General features: G+C 53.5%; 10 protein-coding genes across 10 annotated transcripts; 7 read left to right on the top strand and 3 right to left on the bottom strand.

Annotated features, from left to right (window-relative positions):
- Positions 1 to 822: 822 nt before the first annotated feature.
- On the bottom strand, positions 823 to 1209 carry N7474_009214 (nuclear transport factor 2 family protein; the record flags this gene model as incomplete). The annotated part of the gene is made up of 1 exon (XM_057200624.1): positions 823 to 1209. The coding sequence occupies one exon, from the start codon at positions 1207 to 1209 to the stop codon at positions 823 to 825; it is 387 nt and encodes a 128-aa protein (XP_057048611.1).
- A 561-nt stretch (positions 1210 to 1770) lies between these two features.
- On the top strand, positions 1771 to 3008 carry N7474_009213 (purine-nucleoside phosphorylase; the record flags this gene model as incomplete). The annotated part of the gene is made up of 2 exons (XM_057200623.1): positions 1771 to 1881; positions 1935 to 3008. 2 exons carry the CDS (start codon positions 1771 to 1773, stop codon positions 3006 to 3008), a joined length of 1185 nt encoding a protein of 394 aa, XP_057048610.1.
- Positions 3009 to 3243: 235 nt separating this feature from the next.
- Positions 3244 to 4218, top strand: N7474_009212 (SDR family NAD(P)-dependent oxidoreductase; the record flags this gene model as incomplete). Its single annotated transcript, XM_057200622.1, has 2 exons — positions 3244 to 3609; positions 3661 to 4218. The coding sequence occupies 2 exons, from the start codon at positions 3244 to 3246 to the stop codon at positions 4216 to 4218; spliced, it is 924 nt and encodes a 307-aa protein (XP_057048609.1).
- Positions 4219 to 4859: 641 nt separating this feature from the next.
- Positions 4860 to 7162, top strand: N7474_009211 (putative dynamin GTPase; the record flags this gene model as incomplete). The annotated part of the gene is made up of 3 exons (XM_057200621.1): positions 4860 to 6314; positions 6361 to 6888; positions 6941 to 7162. 3 exons carry the CDS (start codon positions 4860 to 4862, stop codon positions 7160 to 7162), a joined length of 2205 nt encoding a protein of 734 aa, XP_057048608.1.
- A 1333-nt stretch (positions 7163 to 8495) lies between these two features.
- N7474_009210 (putative MFS transporter) lies at positions 8496 to 10133 on the top strand (the record flags this gene model as incomplete). Its single annotated transcript, XM_057200620.1, has 3 exons — positions 8496 to 8703; positions 8756 to 8818; positions 8875 to 10133. 3 exons carry the CDS (start codon positions 8496 to 8498, stop codon positions 10131 to 10133), a joined length of 1530 nt encoding a protein of 509 aa, XP_057048607.1.
- An 822-nt stretch (positions 10134 to 10955) lies between these two features.
- Positions 10956 to 11534, top strand: N7474_009209 (cupin domain-containing protein; the record flags this gene model as incomplete). Its single annotated transcript, XM_057200619.1, has 1 exon — positions 10956 to 11534. One exon carries the CDS (start codon positions 10956 to 10958, stop codon positions 11532 to 11534), a length of 579 nt encoding a protein of 192 aa, XP_057048606.1.
- Positions 11535 to 11590: 56 nt separating this feature from the next.
- N7474_009208 (zinc-dependent alcohol dehydrogenase family protein) lies at positions 11591 to 12750 on the bottom strand (the record flags this gene model as incomplete). The annotated part of the gene is made up of 3 exons (XM_057200618.1): positions 11591 to 12063; positions 12115 to 12561; positions 12612 to 12750. 3 exons carry the CDS (start codon positions 12748 to 12750, stop codon positions 11591 to 11593), a joined length of 1059 nt encoding a protein of 352 aa, XP_057048605.1.
- Positions 12751 to 13127: 377 nt separating this feature from the next.
- On the top strand, positions 13128 to 14274 carry N7474_009207 (glycerophosphodiester phosphodiesterase; the record flags this gene model as incomplete). The annotated part of the gene is made up of 4 exons (XM_057200617.1): positions 13128 to 13167; positions 13227 to 13405; positions 13454 to 13633; positions 13687 to 14274. 4 exons carry the CDS (start codon positions 13128 to 13130, stop codon positions 14272 to 14274), a joined length of 987 nt encoding a protein of 328 aa, XP_057048604.1.
- Positions 14275 to 14690: 416 nt separating this feature from the next.
- On the bottom strand, positions 14691 to 16966 carry N7474_009206 (LIM domain-containing protein; the record flags this gene model as incomplete). The annotated part of the gene is made up of 3 exons (XM_057200616.1): positions 14691 to 16600; positions 16651 to 16782; positions 16858 to 16966. 3 exons carry the CDS (start codon positions 16964 to 16966, stop codon positions 14691 to 14693), a joined length of 2151 nt encoding a protein of 716 aa, XP_057048603.1.
- A 1302-nt stretch (positions 16967 to 18268) lies between these two features.
- Positions 18269 to 19966, top strand: N7474_009205 (DUF2417 domain-containing alpha/beta hydrolase; the record flags this gene model as incomplete). Its single annotated transcript, XM_057200615.1, has 2 exons — positions 18269 to 18478; positions 18536 to 19966. 2 exons carry the CDS (start codon positions 18269 to 18271, stop codon positions 19964 to 19966), a joined length of 1641 nt encoding a protein of 546 aa, XP_057048602.1.
- Between the last annotated feature and the right edge of the window lie 286 nt (positions 19967 to 20252).

Genomic DNA, 20252 nt, shown 5'->3' with positions numbered 1-20252 from the left:
AGCGTGAAATGGTCAAGTCTCACCGAATCTTTTGATTTCGCTGCTGCTGCGAGAAATTGATCGGCGACGCGATTTCCACTTCATCGGGCACTGCAATTTCTGGGAGTTTGGACCAGGAGGCCTTCATCCCTCTCTCATCATTCGTCTCGGTGGCGTTTTCCATACTATGTCGCGCGCTCAACACCAAACACCGGCCGTCGGGATCTAATAACAGGCACGGTTTGCAAAGTGGCGATCGGTTGTCATCTCAGCACAAATCTTGGCACGAATGACTTCGACCTGCAGGGGAAAAGGCACAGAAAGCACATGTCGCAGCTGTGGACCAGAGGGCCAGTGCTGTTCTTGCTTTACGAATTGGATTTCATCCATGGTGCACTGGACAGACCTAGCACGCAGCTCATCTCGTAATAGCCAATTTGCTCTGCCAAGTAGCCGGAGAGAATGGGCCCCGACAAACATCCCAAGGGTCCAGCTGGTACTGGCAATGGATAACATTCGCGAGTATCCGCCCCGGGCCTAGGCTTAACCGCAGCCTTGCAGCGGTACGAGGTGGCGCCATTCTCCCGAACCCTAAGCCTGGATCCCCATCCGCGGCCCCTTGCCTAGCCGATTCCTTTACGATAGACACCAACCCTATGCATATCTGTACCCGCGACTGCCGATCGCAACTGCACCGGCGATCCATCGGAGATCTTAAAAGACATAAACTCGTTGATTCATGGTCATCCGGTCATTATTATATCCATGAGTTCCTCCGAATAAACATTCCGTCCTCAGACCGATCTGTGGATCCTGCCTTCCCTTTCTTGCAACCCTTCGCACCTATAGCAGTGTTTCCTGGTGGCTGGCAACGCGCCACTCACCATCCGATCCCTGGCTCCATGTGGTGGACGCCGTCGCTTGGTACTCACTCTCGCCTCGCACGGCGCGAACCTTGTAGGTGACCACGCCGGCCATAAGGTCGATGATGATGGTGCGGACTTCGTCCAATTGGTACCTATCGAATCGGTGGAAGGGCGGCTTCAACGCGTTTCTGAAGTTCGACTCGTCCTCCAGCGTGAGGATCGGCATCTGTGGGAACATCATGTTGGCCTCGGCATTGCACAGTTTCAGGACGGCGGATGCTGGGTCGGCCGAGGTCAAGGCGGTCCACAGCGCCCGTTCTTTGTTGATGAGGTCTTCGCGGATTCTATCGTGGATAGACGGCATGGTGGGCAGGAGGAATGGTTCGTTTCAGGAACCGGGTGGAGGGAGTGTTGGCTGGGGGTTTTATCTATGGACGCGGCAAAAGGATCGAAGAAGAAATAGATTAAATGACGTCAGGTGTGACGTTGGAACACAATCGTATACGTACAACGATTAATTTATTTTCGTGCTGTTTAACCAGTCCTTGAATACAATGTACGTCATGCCGTGGGCCTTGTGGCTGGAGCCTCGCGCGTCATAACATAACTATCTCTAACCCTAAATCCGGATGACGGGCCTGGCACAACCATGGGACGGTGCGGCGGAGATCCGTGGCTGGAGAAGAGGCGGTGTTCATGATGGTCAACGATCATTAAATACTAACAGGAACTAACCAGCTAGCTAATTAACTTGTTCACTATCTAATCAAGCACGTTACTTAACATTCCTCCGATCAGCCATCGTCAGATAGGAGATAGCCGAGCCGATACTTCATTGTTATCATGGATGCTTATCAGCAGAGCCTGTTACCGCGTCGAGCCCTCTGCTCCCCCTGCCCTTGTCCATCCTCACCCTCACCACGGTATGTATTATCTCCCTCTATTGCTGCTGCTGGGCACTCCCTTGCCGGTGACGGCGCATGGGATTTCCCCGGTCGCGCCCAAGATCTCCCCGAAAGTGTTTATCGTCTCCATGGTATGTTAGTCTGTGTGCGAGGCAGGGTACCCGATGGCTCATGCTCTTTCCAGTTTGAACCAGAAGCCGAGGTGTGGTGGGACATCCCCGAATTTGATGTGCTTGCCCACAACATCTCCCTGCCGGGCCTCTCGCCTCTCTTCCCCGATGTGCACTGCACCCGGGATTACACCATCTGCCAGCTGATCACGGGCGAATCCGAAATCAATGCAGCCACCACGATCACGTCGGTCGCGCTCTCGACCCTCTTCGACCTCACGCAGACGTATTTTTTCATCGCCGGCATTGCCGGTGTCAACCCGGAGCGCGCCACCACGGGCTCGGTGATGTTTGCGCGATATGCCGTGCAGGTGGCCTTGCAGTATGAGATCGATATCCGAGAATTGCCCTCAGACTACCCCACGGGTTATATCCCCCAGGGCGCGGATTTCCCCGGTCAATATCCTCTCAGCATCTATGGCACCGAGGTCTTCGAGGTCAATGCCGATCTGCGCACCATGGTCGCTCATCTCGCTCGCCAGGCCACTCTCTCCGACTCGGCCGCCGCCAAAGAGTATCGCGCGCATTACGCCACCAAAGACCACCAGTACAAAGCAGCGACGCTAGCACCAGGGGTGGTGGAGTGTGATGTGGCCACCTCCGATGTGTACTACAGTGGAAACATCCTGGGATCCGCCTTTGCGAACACTACCAAGCTGCTGACCAACGGAACGGGCGATTACTGTGCCACTGCCCAAGAGGACAATGCCACCCTCGAGGCACTTCTCCGGTCGTCCGCTCGCAATCTGACCGACTTCTCTCGCATCATCGTCATGCGCACCGCGTCGGACTTTGACCGCCCGTATCCGGGGTCGTCGGCGGCCTACAACCTGCTTCATGCCAACCAGGGCGGGTTCGAGCCGGCGATTCAGAACATCTACCATGCCGGAATCAAGGTGGTTAAGGGCATCCTCAATGGCTGGGATGAGACCTTTGGCCCGGGCGTCACGCCTCATAATTATATTGGCGATATTTTTGGTACTCTGGGCGGCCAACCAGACTTTGGACCGGGGCGCACCCAAGACCTGCTCGAGGGTGGCGCGCTGAAGAAGAGGAGTATGCGCGGACGTCCGGGACGGCGTGGCTGAGATGGTGGCTGAGATGGACGCATATGGTTATTGCTGTTGTTTTGTTTATAACCACATAGACCTGACATAGATTTGGTGACCAATAAACATATCATATACTGCGCTGACCGGGTCTGGATTAACTCCGCTATTTCCGGGATTCCACGAGCTGTATTAATCATGAAGCGGGGGAAACAAACACTAGATCATCTGCATTATTGTTCCATCATCTCATCTTCTTCCCACAGCATCCACCATGGGAGAATCCGTGATTCAAAATCAAAAGACCGCCCTCATCACCGGTGCTGCGTCCGGCGTCGGCTTTGCGATTGCGAAGCTCTGCCGGAGCAAAGGCATGCATCTGGCTCTTCTGGATATCGACCGTGAGAATCTAGCCAAAGCAAAGACGGCCCTCGTGGGTATAAACCCAGACTTACAGACAGAGTCGTACGTGGTGGATGTTTCCGATCGGTCCGCCTGGGACGCCGCCATCAAGCAAGCTGTGGGACTCTTCCCGGAGATTGACTTGGTGGTGTTGAATGCCGGGAAATCCTACAAAGCTGCCGGCCAGTCCGAGGGAGGGCGACTGAAGACTTGGTTGGACCCTGAATACTGGAGAAAGGTAAGAGAGAGATGCCCGATGACCATCGTGCCTGAGCTCAAATTCCTATAGACGATGGACACGAATCTTTTCGGTCCTCTGAATGGACTGGAGACTATCCTACCCCTTCTCCTCACGGCCAAAGCCCAAACTCCCAAGTCAATTGTGGTCACCGGATCGAAGCAGGGCATCACCAATCCGCCCGGCGCGAGCAACCCGGCGTATAATGCTTCCAAGGCGGCAGTTAAGAGCATGACCGAGCATCTCGCCCACGATCTTCGTTCGGACCCGTCCACCGCCCATATCTCCGTTCACCTTCTCATTCCCGGATGGACGTGGACCGGTCTCATGGGCAACGTGGGCCCTACAAAAGAAGAAGAGATTCAAAAACCCGCCGGAGCATGGTACCCGAGCCAAGTGGCCGAAGAGCTACAGAAGGGCTTGGAACAAGGGTCGTTCTACATCATCTGTCCGGACGGTGAGGCCGACCGTGCGCTGGATCAGGCACGTATGAAGTGGGGTGGTGACGACGCGTTGGAGGGACGGCCCGCGCTGTCTCGATGGGAAGTGAACTGGAAGAATCGCGCTGAGGAGGCGATCCAAGCGGATGCCCAGAGCCGGAGAGGTTGATTTGTCACGGACTACGTCGCAGGTAACCGAAGCTACTGAATGTAGCAAGCGTCCAATCATCAACTTTCACAGTAATCTTCGCCTGTCCGGAATGTCCGAACACCATCAACCGCGTCTGCCGACGACGGAGTAAAGTACATATCTCTCAACTAAGGATAATGAATTGGTCAAGTATTTTAATTGCTGGAATGAATGGAGGGTCAATGGCATGTAGCTTTCCTCGCGGTCTTCAGGCGTTCCAGTACTATCATCAAATCCTGGGATTTGTAGAGTCGTACAACATTCTTTGAGTGCATCAGTAATTCTTCGTAGGTAACATGGGAGCTCCGACCTACTTAGCAATGATATTTATTCTACATAGGCACTGCAGGACCTCCCATAGACCATTGGTCGACGTCTTGCGCCACAAGTCCTAGGAGGTGACTGTGATCGCCAGACCCCTGGCTCGAACTCGGTCGATTTGATTAAGTCTTTCTGATGTTTTGCCAGGACGGATTCCAGGCCGATGTTATCGAGACTGGCATCAGCAAGATGCCCGTGCTCTGGTAGCTATAAATCTAATCGATGAGTGCTGCATTGTCTAGCCGGACTGACAAATTTGATTAGTTTGACTCAACTTTTACTCAAGACATTTTTCGTTCATGCGTCAATCACTCTCTGCCAACGAAGAGGATGGGGACCTTGCTGATGCCAGTCTCGATAACATCGGCCCTGGAATCCGTCCTGGCAAAACATCAGAAAGACTTAATCAAATCGACCGAGTTCGAGCCAATGGTGTTGGTGATTATGTTGAGCTCCCCCAGCTCGTGGTTTGCGGTGATCAGTCGGCAGGCAAAAGCTCTGTTCTCGAGGGCATCAGCGGATATCCCTTCCCTCGAAAAGATGGAGTCTGTACACAATTTCCTACTGAGATCGTGCTTCGTCACGATAATCAGGTAGAAACGATGACCGCAAGCCTCTTGCCGAGCGCATCCCGCTCATCTGAAGAGAGAGAAAAGTTCGCCGCCTTTCAACGCGATTTCCTGGATTTCAACGAGTTACCGGGCATAATTCAGGAAGCCTCTCATCTAATGGGGATTCGCGGCTTCAGTGACGTCCCTGACGCTCCTGCTTTTGCCGCGGACGTCCTTAGACTAGAATTTACTGGCAACACAGGTCTTCACCTTACTTTGGTTGACCTTCCAGGCTTGATATCCGTCTCTGACGACGACAAAGATGTTGAGCTGGTCCGAGGGCTGGTTGACTCTTATCTAGAGAGCTCGCGCACCATCATACTTGCTGTGATCCCGGCGAGCAGTGATGCTGAGACTCAAGGTATCATTCAGCGGGCTCGGCATTTTGACAAAGATGGCGTACGAACTATCGGTATCATCACTAAGCCCGATCTCATCAACGAAGACACTGAGGAGCGGGTCGCACGCTTAGCTAAGAACTTGCATCGCACCAAGTTGAACCTGGGTTTCTTTCTGCTGAAGAACCCCTCTCCTGCAGAGCTGTTAGATGGATTGAGTTTCTCGCAGCGTCGTAGAAAGGAATTGGAGTTCTTTTCTAGCGGACGATGGAGGGCGCAGAACCTGAATCCATCAAGGGTTGGAATCGATAACCTCCGCTCCTTTCTGGCCGAAATACTGGACAGCCACATTGAACGAGAGCTTCCAAAAGTTCAGGAGGAAATCCGACGTCTGCTGAAACGTATCAATGAAGAAATTCATGATCTTGGAATTGAAAGATCAAGTCCGAATCAAATCCGGATGTTCCTCACGCGTATCAGCACCGACTTCCACGGCATCGCCAAAAACGGCCTTGAGGGAAATTACGACAGTCGCGATGGAAGCTTCTTCTCGACGAATGACTCTTCTCGTCGCCTTCGTGCTGCCATCCAATCCGAAAATGAGAAGTTTGCCGAGTATATGCGTACCCACGGCCAGCGAAGAAAAGTCGTCTCGAATGACGGCAACAATGCATTCGAAGCGAAATCGGAAGAAGAAGAAGACGTATCGGAAGGGGGAAAATTGGAAGGAGAAGAACGGGATAAGGATGGCCAAACTGAAGAGCTTCGAGTTACGAAAAATCAGATGTCAGCTTGGATAAAAGAGGTACGGTCTGAGAACCACTTTTGGTCCAAGACGCTGACGATAACAGATGTATCATCAATCAAGAGGTCGAGAATTGCCTGGAAACTATAACCCTTCCCTCTTGCAGCGGTTGTTTCATATCCAATCATCTCGATGGGAAAGCATTTCTCAGCGTCATCTCCAATCGGTTGTGAGCTTGGTGACTCGATTCGTGGACTCTGCATTGAAGTTCATTGTCACAGACACTAAAGTTCGTGACAATCTGCGAAGACGCATAACAGAAACCCTGGGCCAGAACGCTCAAAAAGCCCATCAAGAACTTGTGAGGCTGGTACAGGACGAACAGTGCCATCCCATTACGTATAACCACTACTACACCGACAACATCCAAAGGGCGCGGCATGACGATGCCAAAGCACGCATCAAAAAGTCTGTGGATAAAGCAAGTCAAATGGATTGGGGCGGCGTCTTTCATTTCAGTAATTCTCCGGATGAGATGAACAGATTGATCTCCGCTCTTCAGGCAAGAGTGGAGGTCAACATGGTCGACCGAGCATGTTCCGAGGCACTGACCGATCTGAATGCCTACTATAAGGTAAGTCATTGACGATGATGGAATTAGGACTGGAAATAACGTGGTAAATTAGGTTGCCATGAAAACTTTCGTTGACAATGTTTGCCGACAAGTGATTGAAAGACATATTCTTGCAACTCTAGCAGATGTTCTTGACCCGGCAGTTGTCAGTGGTTATTCGGATGAAGAGCTACTGCAATTGGCTGCCGAGTCACCACAAACTAGGCGCCGTCGAGCTGACGCACTCGAGCTACAACAGGCGTTGGAACAGAGTCTAAAAGACCTTTCTTTCTAAGCGGGACGTTATTGTGCATGTGTATCTTGGTTTCCTCCGGGCATGGTTTTCTCCCACTGGGTTTTCCCATCCCCCAAGCGTGAATGCGGGAGTGACCTCATTTGTTAATTATGCTGTTTTTCTCAAGTATTCGAATTTGATTGCGCACGCTTTATTTCTACTTATCTACGTAGATACCTGCTGCATCCTGCAAGTCACTATTCTCGCCGAAGCCCATAATCTGAAGGATACGGGTTAGATGTGGAGTACCCAAAATATAGAGTATATGCCGAATAGAGTTCAGGAAAGAATTGAAGAGAATAAAGTGGTGAAACTAATTTGGAACCCCCATGTAAGAGTGATACTCAGGGTCGAAAAGGTTGTTTTGTCCCAATCGGGAGTTCTGATGTCCCGTCACGCTGTTTTGGTGGGATGTACAAAGAACGGAAGAATAATGAGGGAATGGGCAATCTTGGCAACTTGGCGGGACGGGACGCGGTCGTATCCAATGGGCCTGAGCGCATATTAGGTAAATGAGGCAGGATGACTCAAGATGATGCGTATTGACTCAGTAAGTATCGCGAGTGACAGGCAAATTAACTATGACAATTTTTATATATCTCGTAGATAGGACCTGCACCATGATAGGAAAGCATTTCTCGATCATTTCGAGCAGACAGAATCGGCTCGAGGTTGTCCGTGGTAAGTAGGAGCCTCCTAGACCCTTATTGTGCCCTTCTGTCCCTGATGAGACCTATCACTCGCCGAAATGACTTGCTGGATTGCTTAAGACCAGCGGGAGAATGATTCGATTTGGTTCTGACCGTGACTTGTATCCTTGGTCATCTCCTCTAACGGCATACAATGAAGGCCGCGCTGACTGGGCATGTATTAGGGACCTAGGACGAAGTCGACGATGTAACCGGACGCCTGGCGAGGAGTGAAAACATTGCGGGACTGTTTATAGTAGATAGCCTTGTAACAATATAATAATAATGGCAATCCCCAGAATAATATACAAGGCCTCGGCTAAAGTCGGGGGTCCCCGTTTCTCCACAGATAAGATAGCCATGCCCACGCAACTAGTTCGACGATCCCTGCCAACTATCCTCTTCGCGGGATGCGCGTATGCGGAGAAGAGCGTGGGGGGATGGATGCGTGGGTGATATGGTTGCCCCCGGGGAAATGCAGCATTCCTCTTCTTGGACTAGGAATGCCACTACCTCCTACAAGCTAATCATTCGTGGATCTCAGCTTCCCTCTTCAGTCTATCCTTGCACAACGGTGTTGGTGGCCCCAGACATACAATCCTTCCAGACCCTGTTGATCCTTGCCCTGCTGCTGGTTCTGCAGGATGGCCTCGAGTCCCCCGCGTTCATCGTCGCCGGGCGATACAACCAAATCGGCAACCGTCGGGACCGTCGATGAGCCCAACAAGCTCCAAGGCTATGGATCAGCTCCCGACATCCTGGACGAGATCACCCGCGTGGTCGACCACAAGGCCGAGCGACGACTCTGCCGGCGGTTCGATATTCGGCTCTTGCCCGTCCTCGCAATCATGTGTGAGTTGTCCTTTTCTGCGACACAAGTACAGCGGCAATTGACCAAGTATAGACCTGTTCAATGCCCTCGACAAGGGCAATCTGGGCAATGCAGAGACTGATGGCATGACCGAAGGTAGGTGGCAGCCCATAAGTACCAACCGGCGGCGATGAGACTGACTCCAGGCGCAGACCTCAATTTCAAGCCCAACCAGTACAACCTGCTGCTGTCCATCTTCTTCGTTCCCTTCGTAATCTTCGCGCCGCCGTTCTCCATGCTGGGGAAGAAGTTCAGCCCGGCTCGCGTGCTGCCGCTCCTGATGTTCTCGTTCGGCGCCTTCACCCTGCTATCCTCGGCAACACACAACTTTGGTGGCATGTTCGCGCTGCGTTGGTTCCTAGGCATGTCTGAGGCGGCGTTTTTCCCTCTGGTCATTTACTACCTGACCACCTTCTACCGCCGAGGCGAGCTGGCTCGTCGACTGGCCATCTTTTACGCCGCTTCGAACATCGCCAACGCTTTCTCGGGCCTCATCGCCTTTGGCGTCTTCCAGATCAAGGGATCCAGCTTGCCGAACTGGCGCTATCTCTTTATTGTCGAGGGCGGAGTGACCGTCATTTTCGCTGCGTTTGCCTTTTTTTACCTCCCGCGCAGTGCGGCCGAGGCCAAGTTCTTGTCGGAAGAAGAAAAGGCACTGGCTTTTCATCGCATCCAGGTGGACTCGAGCGCCGTTGTCAACGAAAAGTTTCGCTTCCGGGAGGCGCTGAGCATCTTCAAGCATCCAACCACGTATGCCTTTCTCTGCATTGAAATCTGTCTAGGAGTGCCGCTGCAGGGTGTCGCGCTTTTCATGCCCCAGATCATCGAACGACTGGACTACGGCACTGTGAAGACCAACCTATACACCGTCGCTCCCAACGTGACGGGCGCAGTAATGCTGCTCGTGCTAGCTTTCTGCTCCGATTTCGCTCGGCTGCGGTCACCGTTCATCGTTCTTGGCTTTCTGTTCACATTTGCCGGGTTCATGATCTACGCATCTATCAACGATGTCCAGGGGGAGCTACAGCTAGCCTACTTCGCCACCTTCATGATGACATGGGGCACATCCGCGCCATCGGTGTTGCTGAGCACTTGGTATAACAATAACATTGCTCACGAGGGCCGCCGCGTGCTGTTGACCAGTATCGGCGTACCGCTCGCCAACCTGATGGGTCTTGTGAGCAGTAATTTGTTCCGTGAGCAGGACGCGCCCAAATACATGCCCGCCTTGATCACCGTGGCCGCTTTTGGCGCAGCTGGGGCTTGTCTGGCAGGCCTGCTGGCATTGTACATGTGGCTGGACAACAAACGGCGCGATCGCCGTGACGGGGTTACGATCCGGGCGCGGGATATTCCCACCGATCGCATGAGAGATGGGCCTTCGTCCCCGGAATTCCGATGGTTTCTGTAGGGCGATACCATGGTGTATGTAGCAGTGTGTGTTTGAGACAATCCAAGCTTCCTGTGGGGAAAGATGTATAATGATCATAAGGGGTTTGTTTGTGAAGATGCCCTATCTTGGCCGGGTCCACAATTAAGTGGGATGTCCTCCAACGTGGGATACGCCAACCGTACAATTACATCGTCTGAAGAAATCGGTCGAATGATATAACAGGACACAGTGTTTTTTGGGATTTGTTTTTGATAGGATGCAATAAGCCGCTCGCTGGGGTTCAATCACGTCCACCATCTGACACTGCTGGTTCAGCCCTGCCGTTACACCACAAGCCTTTTAGGCCTCCAACTACTCTGACCCAACATGTCACGGAGTCTAATAGTAGTTAGTGCCGAAGTAGGAATAAGGCGTAGCACTAGTAAATTTACCATGTAGTCAATTGAGGCAATGGCGGAATCGATGGTATTCTGTCTAATTGTCATGTCTGTATTTGTCGTAGAGAAGCGGGATATCAATCTCTACTTAGTGAGATCTCTCCATACAGCTACAGGTCAGTCACAGCTTTGGGGACTTCGGGCCAGCCTAAAATGGTGCTAACTGGATTTGTATCTTAAGGCTATAGTTCAGCTATGCACTCCTGTCCACATTCGGGCATAATACTGATTCAGGCGCGCCGGCGTCAGTCGGCTGACTAGTAAATTATCCGGTCGGTAATTACTTTGACAGTAAGCCCTAACAGACTTGACAAGTCAACCTCGCATATAGACATAGCCGTTGCGCTGTCAGATTGCCTGAGTCGTAGTGTATACTTTCCCTTCACATAAACAAACCCTCACCATGGCCGCCAATCCCAGCGAGATCTCGCCCCTTCGCAGTTTCACCCACTACATCACCGGTCATGACGCCGAGGGGAAGGCATTGATTCACTCATCCACCCCGAGCCAGTGGCAGACATTTGAAGGTGCCGCCACGGCCTTTGATCTCATCTACACGACCGGCCAGTTCCCCGTCAATCTCAATGGCGATGCCGACATCCGTGCTCACGAGCAGCTCATCCAGTCCGGCCAGCTAGGTCCGGTCAATCCGAACGGGACCGTGTGTCGCGTGGTCGACTTTGGTCCTCACAACCTGTTTCTCATGCATCGCACACAGAGCCTCGACTACGGGGTGGTGCTGGAAGGTGAAATGGAGATGCTGGTCGACGTAGGCGACCCTGTGCTCATGAAACGGGGAGATGTAATCGTGCAGCGGGCGACTTTGCATGGCTGGCGCAACCCGAGTGAGACGGAGTGGGCGCGCATGTTCTTCGTCTTGCAGGAGTGCCAGCCAGTAACCATCGGCGGAAAGGAGTTGAAAGAGGATCTAGGCTTTGCTGCTGAAGAAGGCATCATCAATTCTAGTAGAAATGATCAATAAGAGCCCGGGGGCGGTGACCATGCTTTGATGCTTATGTGCAAGTCCTATCTTGTTATTTACTGCTTGACCTGAATAACGACTTTGCCAAAGTGACTGCCGCTCTCTAAGAACTTGAATGCCTCTCGGGATTCCGCGAACGAAAAGACTCGGTTGACCACCGGGTGAATCTGGTGTTCCTCGTAGAATCGAATCATCTCCTCAAATCGATCCTTGGGCCCGTTGATGATCCCCTTCAAGGTGACCGTTCGGCGTAGGGCCAGCAAGTTCACATTTAATCGATCGTCGCCGGCATCCATCTTTCCGGATACGTATCCAATACAGTTGATTAGGCCACCAAAGGCGATGCAGTCAAAGCTCTTGCGCAGGGTCTGGGCTCCTCCAACCTCGAGAATGATATCAGCTCCGTGATGGTCCGTCCACTGGATCACTTCGTCCTGCCAATTGGGGTTCGTCCGGTAATTAATCGTCAGATCAGCACCCAACTGTCTTGCCTGCTCCAACTTCGCGTCGCTGGAGGAGGTGATAATCACTAGACGGCCGTCTCAGTTGGTGGGCTTTTTCTTTTTCGACAGCCACTCACCTTTCGCCCCGGATGCCTTGGCAATCTGCAATCCGGCGATGGACACGCCTCCCGTGCCTTGGAACATGACATACTCGTCCTTGCCACCATTCTGGCCCATGGGTCGCATTCCGTTGATGGACATCCACGCCGTGACTGAAGCGATCGGCAGCGTGCTCGCCTCCTGGTCGGACAGGTAGTCGGGAGCTTTGATCAGTGCGTACTCGGGGAATACCCGGTGAGTGGCCAGGACGCCATCCTGTGGCAATCCCAGGCTCCGGGATAGCTCCTTTTCGGTGACCTGCCCGGTGAGATGGTCCGGCAAAAAGGTCGAGAGGACACGATCGCCCACTGCCCATTTTGTCACGCCGGAACCAACATGGGTGACCACACCACACATGTCCGAACAGGGGACGATGGTACAATCATGCTCAGCAGATTTATGGTGCTTATATTCGCCTTGAGTGACTGCGGACCAGTCAGATTCTGGGCTGTTGGAGGGTTGGAGATGAACACACCTTCGACATCGCGATAATTTAGCGAGACCGTATGGATTTCCACTAGCACTTCACCCTGGCTCGGAGTGGGCATAGGTACTTCGGTCTGGCGCAGGCTGTCAATGCCCTGAAGGGGCGTGACCCATTGCTGTACGGACATGGTGGAGGATGTTTAGTTACGGTCTCGGGGTTGGCAATGAAGAATTTGAGTAGCGGATGAAGGACTGACTCAGCTAGTAGAACAACATCAGTGCCTACGGTATGGACCATTAAATCGGTAGTTCATTCTACATCGATGCGTTCGTTAACTATTACTATGATTTATTAATGATGAATCTCTATTCTTATAAATCATGATCAATTAACTACTTAACTCGTTTGCATACGGCTTACTCGCAAGTTCGTTGGTTAGCTAGGCCCCCAACAGACTATTATCTCCGATATTCCCGGTGGTAGGTAGGCTCTTCTATATACCACCCCCCACCCCAAAAAAATCTCTCACTTCTTCTTCATCAACTCTTCTCGTTGTACACCACCATGGCAGACGATAGAACACCGCTCGTCCAAAGTACCCCAGGTCTGTCACTGGCATGCATGTTCTCCGTTGGCCCTTTTGTGTATACTCACGTTCCTAAGCCCATTTCCTGCACCACACCGCCTCATCCCGGGTACCGCAGACCATTGCGCATCGAGGGTTCAAGGGCAACTATCCGGAGAACACGCTCATTGCCATAGATGGTGCGATCCGTGCAGGCAGCCATGCTATTGAGATTGACCTCCATCTTACTCGAGATGGAGTCGTAGTATTGTCGCATGTGAGTATCGAGTTTATGCCCGAGGACCCCCGGGATTGACAGACGCAGGATGGAACTCTCGAGCGCTGCTTTGGGATCAAGAAGAAGATCATCGACTGCGACTGGAGCTATATCCAGACCCTGCGGACGCTCAAAGCACCGCATGAGCCGATGCCGCGATTAGCGGATGTCCTCGAATACCTGGTGCAACCGGGCCGAGAGCAGATCTGGGCGATGCTGGATATCAAGGTAGTCCACCCCGATCCCGATCGTTGAGCTCGGTAGTAACCGGATAACGCTAGCTGGACAACGATCCCCTCGCCATCATGAAAGGCATCGCGGAGACCATCGAATCCGTGCCCATCCGCACCGTAGACTGGCACCGCCGCATCAACCTCGGCTGCTGGTCAGCCCGGTACCTGCCACTGTGCCAGCGGTATTTGCCTCGATATGCGATCACTCTGATCTGCTGGAACGTGAGTTATGCACGCCAGTTTCTCCAAGTGCCGCGCATTGCCTTCAGCATCAATCAAAAGGTCTTGATTGGCCCATTGGGCAAGGGCTTCCTTGAGGAAGCGCGGGCGGCACGTAGACGCGTCTATGTGTGGACGGTGAACGCTCCGGCCCTGGTGCGCTGGTCAATTCGCCATGAGATCGACGGAGTCATCACCGACCATCCAGACCGGTTCCGGGAGGACTGCAAACAGTGGGAAGAGGATCTCACAAGTGATTCTCCGTCCAAACGCGACCCAGCGTTGGATCGACTCTCGCTGAGACAGCGTATGGAGATTCTCCTAGTGGCACTGTATGTGGTCCTATTCGGCTGGTACTATAGGAAGAACTTTCCCGCCGTGGAACGGGTGCAGTTCGAGGAGCGCAAACTCGAGTAAAACAAGGCCGGTGGACGGACCGCACCCCTAATGATTAATGATATAATGAGACCATGCGATTTCGGGGTTGTAATGTTAGAAGTAGACATGGTATCCATTCACAATACAGATATAAGAAGACGCCTTTACCCACCCTCCCAGACCGATGGCTATTTAGTACATGGAAAGCATTTCGACATCACGGTGGATGAAAACAAAAAGTGTATACCGACAAGAAAGAAAGGAAAAGAAAGGAGCGAAAGGTTCAACCTTGGGCAGAGTTTAGGAAGATGCAAAATACCTCCAAGATGCACGGGAAAACAGTGGAACAACGCCAGCGTCGGCCGAAGCCACATGAGAGAAAGAAAAGGGTATAACGCAATCTATAGAACGAATGAAAAATCAGACGACCAGTCACAAGTACTGAGCGTGGTCTCTTAGATCATCATCAGCCTGGTCGTCCGTCGCTCGGGGAAACGTCGGGCACCTCCGGATGGAAATCTGGGACCAGGGCGAAGGCCCTGGCCGGGTGCTGGTGATGGTGGCGGTCGGAGCCCAGCTGGAGGACCTGGGGGACCTGGAGGGCCTGGAGATCTGGGAGGGAATTCACGAGATTGGGACAAAGGAGAAGAGCCCGCGGTGGGCCGTCGACGACCGGGTGGTGGGGGATAATAAGCAGCGGCCGCCCGCTGCGCGTCCCGTTCACAATAAACTTGTCCATTCCACTCGAAATAGTCGCCATTGAGCATAACCCGGCAGGTTCGACACTGCAGACATTCCGGGTGGAATCGACGGCGATCAGACCGGCCCTGGCTGAGCTCGATGGTCTCCAAGTACTGGCCCTCAATGCCAGTATGGCAGGTGGAACAGAGGGATCCATTGCGCTCGTGGTAGTGCTGAGCGCAGTACGGGCGGTTGTTCAGGACATAGAAGTCAGCCGTTTGGAACGGCGAATGACACTCGAAACAGACAAAGCAGCCGCGGTGATAGCGGCCGGTGAGACGGCCGTCGGAGGATGAGATGGACTTGCCCGTGATCTCCTCATTGCAGCCTTTGCACTTCCCTTTGGACCGCGTTGCTGATCGAGTTGGTGGGCGAGCAATCGGTGATGTTGATGGAGGAATGGGTGTAGTCGCTGACCGCTGCGGCGGTCTCAGTGGCGAGGGAGGTGCCTGAACTGGTGTTTTGGTTCTGGCTGGCCTATCCGAAACCAGCGCCAGGCTACCTTGTCCGATGGCCGGGTCCGTAGGAGAGTCGGGACTGAAAAACACAGCCGGAATGGGAGGCACCTCGTCTAACGCGCCTTTCGTGCGGCCTGGAAGTTCCAAAATGGTTTGCCGTGTCCGCGGAGGCAATTCCTCGACCAAGGGCCCCAGATTCAGCGGATCAGTTGGCTTATGTCGGTGCGAACTTGACTCAGAGGGGACACTGGACATGGAGCTCCCGCTGCGGGTGTCGGATGGGGAGGAATCGTCGGATGTATTCGAGCTTTCTGTTTGAGTATAATGGTCGTCCAGGCCGAGAGCGCGGGCAAAATTCGTGACGGATAGAGCACTATCACTAGTGGCATCGGAATCCTTCCTTGGGGCATCGTTGTTCGGGTCCGGGTGCAGGTGCATTGGCGAAGGTAGTTGGGAATTCTGGTCGTGCATATAGCCCGTGCGTTCATCCGGAGAAAGTTCCTCAGGGAGATCATGCAGGCCTTGGGTGGATGGCCGGCCTGAGGAGATGCCAAAATCAAATCCACTATAACTTTCCCCCCTGTCCGTCTGATAGTCGCTTCGATAGGAGGAGCTCAGAGACACATCAGAGTCTCGGATGACGGGGCTTTTGTTTGAGGTTCGAAGAGGTGCCGGGGGCAACGGCGGCTTGTCATCGTCCATAAATGTCCGGAGACCACGAGAAAAGCTGTACGTTGACGACCGGCCCGCAGAGCTCGCATACCGTGTACTGGCAAACGATGTGCGATAGCTGCTGTGACTGGCTATGGAATCCCCGCGCTGGTGGCCACTGTCAGAGGGATCAGGATGCGGCGGGAGTGGGCTAGGAGGAAGTTGGATATTCTCCGGTACCAATCCCAGTCCCAGCCCCGGTGATGGCGCCGGGGGAATTGATCGAGGGGTGGCCCCATCGTTTAGACGGGCTGGCGACCTCTCCGGGATCGGGAAGGAAGTGAAAACTGAGTCCAGGTTGATCACCTCGGATTCTTCATCATCGCTACTCTGGCTGCGTGGCGGCGGAGGCGGACGCAGCGGGGATCGAGGGGGGACGGAAGTGACGGATACGGGAGAATGAGATCCAATGCTGCTAGCCGGCGTCGGCATATTCGGATGCAAAAAAGCACGATCTATCTTGGGTCAGTCCATGCAAGCGACGCGCTGGGAGACCATCACGTACTTGCGATTGACGGGTCGATCTGTGGCGGCACCCCGGCTCGGCCAGGCTTGGATGCCATCGCTGTCGTCAGGTAGCCCGGTGACTCTAACCCCGCAGAGGGAGGAGGTGTTGGTATCGAGGGTATCGACAGGGCTAGAAAAAAGAAATCAGCGCTGGTCTGACGTGTAGCATATGGCATATGCTGTATCACGGGAGGATGCCTCATACCGTCCGGCTTGCAGACATGGTCGCCCATGGCTGAGATCTCAACATTGTTCCCACAGTTGGAGCATTTGATTGTGGGCATAAAGCTTGGTAGTTCCATGGTGGTCGCCATCTTCTATCTGGAGGAGGTAGGCCAAGTCATCGACTTGGTCAGCGGGCCAGCTGCCCCGAGGGTGACCCTTGTGCCACAGAAGGTCGAAGATGCCGGACAAGTCGTTGTGCCAGCGCTGCAATAACGAATGTGCAGAATCCGAATCACTGGGGATCTGTCAAGGCCGAAGAGGGATGGTGGTGTTGTTTTCCTTTGGATTACAGGAGACGAAGGGAGTGACAATCGACAGTGGGCGAACAGAGCCAGGCCCACCTGGCGCAGAGAGCACCATGACTGGGCCAATTTGCAGTGAGATCAAAAGGAACCTGGCCCCAAACTGCGCGCTAGTGAGATAGCGTCTCCATCACGGACGGGGGATTCGTAAGTTGGGCTTCAGGGGTAAAAGTTGGCCCCCTTGCATGTATACTTCCATCGGATGCAGCGAACAATGCGTCGACTCTCCTGTGGTACCGTTCTTTTTATTTTCTAACGTCCTTCAGTGTTCTCTAGATCTTAAATTTTTTTCCCCATCCTCCCACTAGGGTACTCTCTGGTTGCCGATCCGCTTCCTTCAGGGGGTGCCAGTTGGGCGCACGGCTCACGGTGGAGCCAAAGGCGCAATCGCCAACCCTAACTCGGTGCCTGGCAACTGATCCGAGCCCCGGGCGATCGCTGTTCGGACAATTTCATTGGCCCCCCTTGCTTGACATGCTTCGCTTGTCAAATGAGCGCGTGGCCCCCAGGTGGTATGTATCATCATATGGGGGCCTCGACCATGATGACCTTTATTATGATGAAAATAGTAATAGTTATTGTAGGGCAAAAAGTCAGCCGCGGGGGCAACTGCCTTCTGCCTTGTGTTCTAAACTTGCATCATCGCTGCAACCACCTATGGCTGTAGATATCACGCTAGGCTTCAAGTAGTAAGCTTCCAGACCACGGAGAGATGCAAATATTAACCGAATAGTCAACCTCCATGACAGACTGTAACTAAGCTTACGACCAATGACACTTCTAGCGGAGCGTCCGACTACCACAAATACCCAACTTGATGGTTGCTTAATCATGTCACTACATACTACTACATACTGTGCGCTGAGCTTGACATTCGCCCATCTTGCCCGTCGTTCTTCTCTTGGCCTTGCTCTAAAGCCTAAATCCGCCATGGACAGTCCAGTCCTCGGTCGCTGTTCCTACCAAATTGTTGACAATCTTGGAAGTGGCGGAAACAGAACAAAACATCGTGACGTCATGCCATGATCTTATCAACCTGAGAGAGAATACTTTGTCGATAGAACGGTTCTTGGATCATCAATCACCGCCATGGGCGCGCTCTGGAGTCGCACAGCGAGTGGCCCAAATGGGTCGGGGGAGCCGGCGCAGGACCAGAATATCCAAGACGAAGAAGGCGAGAACACGCCGCCGCCGCCGCAGCAGCAGCAGCAGCAGCAGCAGCAACACCAGCCGGAGCCCCATGAACGGACGAGACTGCTTCCCCAGCAAAACGCCTATCTGAGTCCAGATGATCCGGCCGTAAGAGTGTTTCCTAGGGGAAGGCAGACCAGCGTCCAAGCTAACTTGAGCATCCAGGTATCACCATACAATCTCTGGAGCGTACGCGCCTTGCGCGGCCTCTCACTCGTCTCCCTGGCCATCAGCTTCGTGTGGTGGACCTTTCTTCTCACGTCTATTTTCGTCAGTCCTCCGATGATGCACACGCGCGGTTCGGGCTTCTTCGCATTCGCCTACACAACCCTGATATTGGGGTATATCGTCCACGGCCTGCTCTTCTTTGCAATCCCATCCAAGCCAATGGCCATCTGGGGCATCATCCTCTCCGGTTTACTCCTCCTGGATATGTGTATTATTGTGGCAGTACCGCACCTGCGGCTGGAGGAGGGCTGGGTTGGCATTGCCTCGGTCGGTTGGGCGGTCGTCATTTCAATCTACCAGGCCATCCAGATCCGGTCTGTTGCGTGGGGGAAGCGGGAAGAGGAAGAGCGTCTGACCGGTCGCGAAGAGACTCGTCGCCCGCTGCGGGAGTGGATGGCTGTTCTCGCCGAGCTGATTCTCTTGACAGTCATGGGGGTGGCCGTGCTGTTGATGACTGCGACGCTCATGTTACGTGCCCGGGATGCCTCTCTACCCCCGCCTGGACGCCGATATTTTGTCAATGGCGATACGTATCAAGTCCATCTTGCCTGCGTGGGGAACCGCACCTCGGAGTCTGCTGATGCACCCACCATTCTGCTGGAAGGAGGAACGGGTCCAGTCGAGCATACCCTGCAACCTTTTCTCGATGACATCTACCGCGATGGCATCATTCCCCGCTACTGTTATTGGGACCGCCCGGGCATGGGGTGGTCGGACACCGCTCCGTCACCACATTCGGCCGGCATGGCCGCAGATGCACTCTCTGAAGCCTTGGCTCGCGCCGGAGAGCGCGGGTCCTGGATTGTGGTGTCGGCGGGAGTTGGTGGGATCTATTCACGGCTGTTTTCCAGCCGCCATCTTCTCGAAGTGCATGGCATTCTTCTGATTGATCCACTTCACGAGGCATATCTGCCAGAACTCGCCCGGCCCGGTCGTGGGTTTATCCTCTGGCTGCGCGGTGTCATCTCACCGCTAGGACTGGATCGACTGGCAGGTGCTCTGGTGCGCGGCCGCTCTCGTCGAGACCGCGTGGCCGGCCGCTGTGCTTACCAGTCCGGCAAGTTTATCAAGGCTAAATTGCAGGAGAATTTGGTCGCGGTCACCATGACCGCTGCGGAGGTGCAGTCGGCCCGCCACATTCAGATGGGCCGGACTCCGCTGGTCGTTGTGAGTTCTGGGCGCCAGATCCAGAGCGATCCCCGGTGGGAAGAACGACAGGAGGATCTCTCCCACCTCACAAACAATCTTCTCTCTTGGGACGTGGTGCCCGAGGCGCCACATGAAGTATGGACCGATGGCGAAGGGCGGCGCGTGGTGGAAAAGCGTTTGCGAGAGCTGGTTCAGAAAAGCTCCCCATACCAGCCATAGGTGTTCGGATTTGATCATTTGTTCAATGGGAGTTTGAAGTGTCTGTTAGGTGTTTTTGGAGTTGGTGTGCGATATACGTGGCGTTCACTGTACATTATTTCCGATGCTCCCGCTATGATTTTACGTTGGAAAAATATCACCGTCGTAGCAATGCCCGAAGAATATCCCTGGGTAAATACTCTGCTGCGTTATTCATAACTAATCGATGCTGATGACTTTGAACGGTCTGTCATTGTGACCGACATGCCATCTACACAGTCATGTTGCGGTCTGCTCTCTCATCATA

This window comes from Penicillium riverlandense (genome assembly GCF_028828495.1).
Source record: "Penicillium riverlandense strain IBT 135883 chromosome Unknown utg000008l_segment0_segment0, whole genome shotgun sequence".
NCBI classification, from domain to species: Eukaryota; Fungi; Ascomycota; class Eurotiomycetes; order Eurotiales; family Aspergillaceae; genus Penicillium; species Penicillium riverlandense.
This window is presented reverse-complemented; position numbering and strand designations above follow the sequence as displayed.